The 8,280-nt window shown below is 32.8% G+C and overlaps 1 protein-coding gene across 1 annotated transcript; it reads left to right on the top strand.

Annotated features, from left to right (window-relative positions):
* Positions 1-2,449: 2,449 nt before the first annotated feature.
* LOC134249108 (protein still life, isoforms C/SIF type 2-like) lies at positions 2,450-3,490 on the top strand (the record flags this gene model as incomplete). The annotated part of the gene is made up of 3 exons (XM_062731460.1): positions 2,450-2,602; positions 2,944-3,127; positions 3,288-3,490. Coding segments are annotated over 3 exons (540 nt in total), but the record flags the coding sequence as incomplete, so codon positions are not given.
* Between the last annotated feature and the right edge of the window lie 4,790 nt (positions 3,491-8,280).

Here is an 8,280-nt window from a genome sequence, read left to right as displayed (position 1 = left end):
TCTTCATTTGTTTTTAAGTGATTGCCCGGACAAGCTGACCCTCTTAAAATCAGAAAATCGTCCATATCTCAACCAAGTGACGACGAAAACAAAAAATTTCCAATAAGGTTAGACCAATATCTATCAGATCTGAAATTTTTTGTGAAAATCGGCTGAGCCGTTTCCGAGAATTCGCTTGCACAAAAATCGGTAAGAAAAAAAATAATAATAATAATAGGGAAAAAAGAAACCGAACGAAAACAATAAGGTCTTCCGTTGGAAACGGAAGACCTTAATAATAATAATAATAATAACTAGTGCTAATTGTAACGGGAACCGTTACAGATGTTCCCCAAACGCTCCCCAACTCCCTTCTTGTGCCATATTCCCTGTAATTTTAATTAAAGAAGGCAAAATCTATGCATTTAAGACGTAAACAACGTTTTCCCAAAAGTATACCAAGTATTTCAAATTTAAGCAATGCAGGCGTGCGCATGTGATTGCATGAGCGTAATGACGATATCATCTTGTCTACATTATTTTACTCATATGCACGTGCATGCACGTGCATGATGACCATACCTTCTTGTAGGAGTCCATTATGTCTGTCTATGTTCTTAATCCCATCCTGTTTGGTTGAAAACAAGGGAGTTATAGCCATTTAAAGTTTAAGCCAATCAGATTGCAGCGCACGTGCATGCGCGTGTTTTCATGACAATTATTAATATCATATTATAGGACATCTTAAAGTATGCCTATGTTTTAAATTTCAAAGCATTTTGTAAAAAAAAAACAGAAAAAATATAGAGATTTTTGTTTCAGCCAATCAGAGCAAAGCGCACGTGCACGCACGTGCATGCATGTGAATGGTGACCATACCATCTTGTAGGAGTCCTTTATGTCTATCTATGTTCTAAATCCCATGCTGTTTGGTTGAAAACCAACGGAGTTATAGTCATTTGAAGTTTCAGCCAATCAGATTGCAGCGCACGTGCATGCGCGTGATTTCATGAAAAATTTTATATATCATATTGTAGTACATCCTAAAGCATGTCTATGTTATAAATTTCTAAGCATTTCATCATAAAACAAAAAAGATATTAAGATTTCAGTTTCAGCCAATCAGAGCAAAGCGCACGTGCATGCGCGTGAGTTCATGCAAATTTGACCATGTCATCTTATCTACACAACTTATATATCTTTATATAATGAGTTTCAAAACATTTTATCAAAAAATATAAAAGTTACAACCATATTAAATATATCAGTCATTTTACTCACTGCACGCGCCCGCACGTGCATGCGAATGCGCGCAAAATGACCTTCGTTCGGCACATCTACACAACATGCCTACTAACCCTAAAAAGGTTTTAACTTAGTTTGGTGAACAGTTTCTGAGAACACTTCCGGACAAAAAAAGTACCGGAGAAGAAATAAGAAGAAAAAAGAATAATAATAATAATAATAATAATAATAATAATAATAATAATAAGAAGAAGAAACAGAGTAAAAACATACGTTCCCCAACTTCGTTTGGGGAACATAATAATAATAATAAGAAACAGAGTAAAAACAATATGTTCCCCAACTTCGTTTGGGGAACATAATTATCAACAATGATCAGTCATTATTATTTTAAGTATATACACGAAAAAGTGTCAGGTTTCGATAATTTAGGCTGCATTTAAGTGTAACATGCACATATAATTACTGCTGATATTCTAAGAACACAACAATATAATATAAATTGAATGTCTTAAGAACACAACTATATAACCTGGTTTGACAATGTCACGTGCAACGAACATAACAATATAACATGGTTTGACAATGTCATGTGCAAAGAAACACAACACTATTCTGTATCGACAAAGCAATGCACGAACGAGACACTGGTACATGCATCGACAATACAAAATCGCAAGAACACAACAATATAACGAAAATCAACAATATTATGTTATAAGTACAAACAGTGATACATGTCCATGTATTGAAAATGCTAAGCATTAAGTAAATTACAATTTCAACGTATCGACAAAGCTAGGTCGTATGTTTTCTCCAGTTTGCAGTTATCAGTCGTAAATAAAGTACACAACAATACTAAAATAAGTAAAACAATGTAATGTCATAAGTACATAACAATTTTACAAGTACTGACAAGATCTCGCATCTTACTCATGTGAAAGAAGTATGAACTGTGCAGAAACGTTTTCTGATTTGGAAGAGCGCATGCACACTTTCATAAACTTTCACAAAGTCAGCAGGCCTATTAAATTAAACTCTGTATGTTTTCCTGGACCATTCTTTAATTAAGGTAACATTTTCTTCTATGATTTGATTTACTTTTCTGCTGAAAAAAATCTTCTATTTGAAACTTTCGCTAAAAGCAAAACATATACCATGCCTTAGCTAATCCTTCGTTAAGGGTTATCGTAACTGTGTCGTAACTGTGAGGTACTTTTTTCAGAAAATACAACTGAATGTGGGAGACCTCTGTACTTATGGAGTAGTGAGTTGGTGTAATATCGGCGATATCATCGGCAGGAAATCTCAGGCTTGCCACGTTATCACCTCCGTGTTTGTATTCCGCTCAGGGCTGGTTATTATCTGCAGAAAAAAGGTAAGGAAGTCAATTTTAATGAAAGCAATAAAATCATCTTCATTAATTCAAAAAAATCATCTTGTAAAGACAGATTAAATAAACAAGTGCTCAATTTGAAATTTTATTTCCTTAAATGTAAAAAAAAATATCCCAATTTTTATTGGTCATAAAGGTCATAAAACAATTGAAATAGGAGGGGGGGGGGGGGACTAAGACCTCCAAAACATCAGAGATGTGATCAGGTGCCGTGAGGGAATGATCATGCTAACATGTCTTAACGAACTAAATGTAAAGTACTCAGTAAGTTAAATATATACGAATTAAAACCAATATAAAAAATCATTAAATAATTATTGTAGAAAACTGAGGAGGGGAAGGTTGACTGTCCCTGCTCGTCAGAAATATTCCGCACCGTCATTCCCGTCCAAGACATGGTTCTTGATGTCGTCACAGGAAAATCCGGGGCTCTGTACCAATGGAACATTACACAGTCACCTATAGACAATCTGCCACATCGGACTTACAAATTTTGCAGCAGGTCCGGTTTCTCCCATTTAACTTTCTAAAAAAAATTTTTTTTTTGAAATATTTAATCGTGTACCTTGGAGAAATGGTTTCAATCATTTATTTTTTTCATACTTCATCTCTTTTCAATGTGAGTACTAGTAAGGATACATAACTTATTTTTTTTAAACATTTTCAGCAGAGGAAAAGTCCAGATTTGTCACCGCCATTCGTGGGACTACACGACCTCCAGTAAAACACCTGAACACGCCTATCTCAGAAAATCATACCAAACACTTTTCACCAAAGCTGGAATGTATAACACGGAAACTCAGGACTATGCGAATAAAACCCACGAGGAGGTTCGGAAGTCCACTCGGATTGAAGAAAAATTCCGACTGACGATATGTTCAAAATTACTCTGTGATTCAATACTTCGCAATAGCTTTTGTTGATTTTCCTTATTTTTTTTTTAATTTATATTTGCATAATTTACCAGAATAGTTTGTTTAAAACAAATTTTACTTCTTTTTTGTAAATGAATTATTTGTCATAGTTGGAAGCATAACTGTCATTTTTTTAATTTAAGATTTTATATAAATGTCTGATACTGGGAATCAGTTTTTATTCACGTGCAAAAAATATTTCAACTTTTGTGATTTTTTTATTCTCAATTACTTATCGCCTCGAACCAATTATTTAATTGGTTTTTCATTTGTTTATCGCCAAAATATTTGCAAAATAGTGGCTTTATTTCAAATAAAGAAGAAGTGAATAAAATCGTCACAAATAATTGTTTGTTTACAGTGAAAGTAAGAGTCACCACCAAGTTTTATAGTTAACTTATACAAAGTCAATGAAATCATGATATTTTGAGGAATATTATTTTAATTAGAGAATGTTTGTAAAAGTTAATATAACAAATTTGTTTAATTATTCTATTAAATACTCCAAAATAAATTGGTATGTGTTCACTACTGTATTTGTTTGCATACATTTATATAAAAATGGTTACCATTAGTTGTGCAAGGGTGTCCTCTACCTACCGGTATTCCGTTTTTGAAGAATCCTAATTCTTCCCTTTACCACTTGCAAATAACAATAGATGTTTTGATGGTTAACTTGTTTTCATAGCAATAAGACCAACTATATATCTCTTTTTAGATTTTACTATACATTTTAAGACAGAAAATAAAAAGATGTATGTAAAAATATAAATTTCATTTCAATATATGCATTTAGCATTAAAAATGGTCCTTCCAAAAAAAAAACTTGTCCATTTCTTTGTTTTTGGAGCTTATAATGATGAGATTTATTAAAAAGGCAAAATTTAGAGAAAAAATAAGAACTCACTGAAAAAAATTTAAGGGCATATGCAATGTGATATTCAAATAAATAAATAACGTATATAATTAATTTATGTGCTTCAATTTCTTTGAAATATTCTTGTACAAGTCTAACCTTTCTTTGGAATATTAGAAAAAAAGTCAGATTTATTATTTAAAAGAGCCAATCTACATGTACAAGTCCCCTATTCTGCCTGGTTTAAATCCAACCACTATTTTTACAGAAATTATATGTGTTTACATTTAATAATTTGTTTCCCATCTATTCCCATGTCAATTTACCTGTCCCTACCCGAACATTAAAAAGTGGTCTAACCAGACTGAGTAAAAATATATAGAGTAGAATACGACAGACATATTGGAATACGAACACATGTAGCTCATAGCCAAAAAGTTGTAATTGTGAAATGATTAGAAGTTATTGTTTACTTCTAAAAGTATTAAATGTAGCATTTTTTCATTCTTTGACTCTACAAACATACACTTTAAGACTATGTATACATGTCCTTCATGTGCTTGTATCTTAGCAATACATATTGCAAGGTTCCATGCAGGGACGCTTCTGGTAGGCCCCTGATCCACCAATGATTTTTTAAGGACCCATACTGTTTGCCCTGTCCACAATTTTTTATTAATTTAAACATTTCAGTACTACAGCAATAGACACAAAATGCTGAAATGCCCTGAGATTTTTTTTTCTTGAAAAGTGACTAGTACTTGCACGTACATCTTTTTTCTCTCTTTTCTTACTATTCTTTAATATTTAAATGGTCTATGCAAACAATTTTCTTCCTACGCCTGTTGTATAGTGTATAAATGCTTTTCTGAAAATGCCAATTACAAATACACACATAAATGGTAGATATTTTGAGACCATGTTTCAGGATGTTGCAATTGCCAAATGTAGTAATTTTGTCTCTTAAAGAAGACCTGTTTTATATATATTCTTAGGATTCAGAACCAAAGAGGTCTCCTGCTATGACCTTCAAATCGACACAGATAAATCGATCTGACACGTTTTAGCACTTAACGATATTCAGTTGAAATGATACGTCTCAAAGAACTATGAATGAGTTTATATTTCACTCTTGTTTTCTAGAGAAAGAGATACTGGTGGCAATCTTACAACTTTTTTGATATGGGATTGTGTTTTCAGTTTTTAAAAACTGTTTTGAGCGTGTGTCCTCAAGACTAAAAGAAATCAAACAGTTCGAGAAATTCGGAGAACTATATATGGTATAGTGTACATGTATACTTTAATGTAAATTACAAACCTATCAGTTTATGTTTATTCCCGTCATTTTAAAGAATAACCCCCCACCCGGCTGTAAAAAAAGCACATACTTTCTCATCATCGACTTTTAATAAATCGATTTCCAAGCTACACTGTAGGACCATGATTAATTGTTGTAATGTTACATAATATATTTAGAAATGTTTATAGAAAGGTATGACACGTATAAAATATTTTTAAAAACCTGTCATTTAATATTGATGAAAGTATTTTGAATATTATGAATTACAATAAAATAACGCAAAATTACAATCAACAGAGGATATCAATTACTTGGTACAGCGGTTTACCCATTGGTTAAATATGTCATGTGACAAGCAAATTAAATTGAATTCACTTATGGTGACAAAGCCTCGCATGTTATCGCCGGAAGTGATGGAAGTATTTTCTTAAAGATATGTATGATTTATTTTTAAAAGTCAAAGACGAGGAAGTTTTTTTTACAGCCGGGAGGGGGGTTATTCTTTTAAATGACGGGAATAGACATAAACCGATAGGTTTGTAATTTATATTAAAGTATACATGTACCATATATAGTTTTGTGAATTTCTTGAACTGTTTTTTTTTAATTACGACGCACATTTCGGGAATTGTGACTAAGATATTCAGGAACTAAATTGTTTTGAGATGCTTCAATACACTGCATAAATTGTGCATGCATTGTTGTTTGTAAATATACTAGTAGTTTTTATTCTGGAAATCGTGTTCAATCTGTTTTCCATATCCCATTTCCCCTCATCCCAGCTTTTCCCACTTTGTTATTTTTCAAGCGGCATCAGCAAGATTTTTTTTAAATTGTCTCTGGTAAAATAAAATGTCAGTATCGTTTCCCCTCAGAACCTAATCAAACAAGCAAATTCAAGGAATTGTGGTCCCCAGCTTTCGGTGTCATTGTGGGTGAGATGTCATTTTTTATGATGTATTGTGTGTAATATGAACACCCTATCATATGTCATTTATTTAGAAATCATCACTGAACTCAAGGTCAATGTCAAAGGGTTAAAGTTCTTGGTATTCAATGTAAAGGTTTCTCATAAGGATTACATATTTGAAGTATGAAAGTCCTAGTCCTTACCATTCAAAAGTTATAGTCAAGATTTAAGTTTTTTATTAGTACAATAATGTCCAAGGTCAATGTCAAAAGGTCAAGGTTGTTGGTATCAAATGAAAGATCTTGCCAAAAAGAATGCATATGTGAAATATGAAAGTCCCAGTATCTACTGTTCCAAAGTTGTGGCCAAGGTCAAAGTTTTTGAAAAGTGGGTTGGAAACTCTAAGGTGGTCAAAGGATCAAAGTTCTTGTTATTTAATGAAAGGTCTTCTCACAAGGATTACATTTGCAAAGTAAAGCCCTAGCCCCTACCATTCAAAAATTTTGATCAAGGTTAAAATTTTTGGTCAGTACACAAATCTCCAAGGTCAAGGTCAAAAGGTCGAAATTGTAGATATCCAAGGAAAGGTCTTGTCACAAAGAATAAATATGTAAAATGTGAAAGTCCTAGTATCCACCGTTCAAGAGTTGTAACCAAGGTTATTGTTTTTAAAAAGTAGGTCAAACTCCAAGGTCAAGGTCAAATGATCAAAGTTCTTAGTATTTAATGAAAGGTCTTCTTACAAGGATTACGTATGTGAAGTATGAAAGCCCTAGCCCCTACCATTCAAAAGTTTTGGTTAAAGTTAAATTTTTTTTCATAAGTACATAAATCTCCAAGGTCAAGGTCAAAGTTGTTGGTATCCAATAAAAGGTCTTGCTACAAACAATACATATATGAAATATAAAAGTCCTAGTTCTTACCATTCAAAAGTTATGACCAAAATAAAAGTTTGGAATTTTTGTGTAAAACTGGGTCAAACTCCAAGGTCAAGATCAAAAGGTCAAATTTAGTGGTACCCAAAGAAAGGTCTTGTCACAAGGAATACACATGTGAAATATGAAAGTCATGGGTCCACTTAATCAAAAGTTATGGACAAGGTTAAAGTTTTTGTGACGGACGGACAGACAGACAGACGGACAGACTGACAGACAGACAGACAGACGGACGGACAGACGGACAGACGAATGAGATTTAATGTCCCCTCGCTTTCGCGAAAGCGGGGGACAATGAAGCACAATGAGATAACAAACAGTGTATTCAAGCTCAAACTCAAACTCCATTCAAACAATACATATCCTGAGCAAAGAAAACACGGACCTTTTAACGTCAAAAAGGGAATCTGGTGTCATGGAGGAGTGAGCATCCCCTGTCTACCGGGTACATGTAGGCCTAATGAACTTAAAAAAAACTAAATATGTACAAATATTGCATATTCCCTTCGCAATCACAAATTCAAGGAAACAAAATTCTAATTCTAACTGAACAAAAAGCCTGTGCAATGTTATATGAATGAAAAGAGTTTTCCGGTTTACTAAAAAAAAAAATGATAATAAACTGAGATATTATTTAGAAACCAATCCAGGTTTTTCCACTTTGTTATTTTTTAAGGGACCCTCAACAATCATTTTATGATTTTTTTTAAAAAACAAAAAATGTTTTTGGTTAAAAAAAATGAAT

The sequence above is a fragment of the Saccostrea cucullata genome, unplaced genomic scaffold, assembly GCF_032062105.1.
Source record: "Saccostrea cucullata isolate Sc308-1 unplaced genomic scaffold, CSIRO_AGI_Scuc_v1 ctg19762, whole genome shotgun sequence".
NCBI lineage: Eukaryota > Metazoa > Mollusca > Bivalvia > Ostreida > Ostreidae > Saccostrea > Saccostrea cuccullata.
Note: the sequence above shows the minus strand (reverse complement) of the source record. Positions and strands in the feature narration are given on the sequence as shown.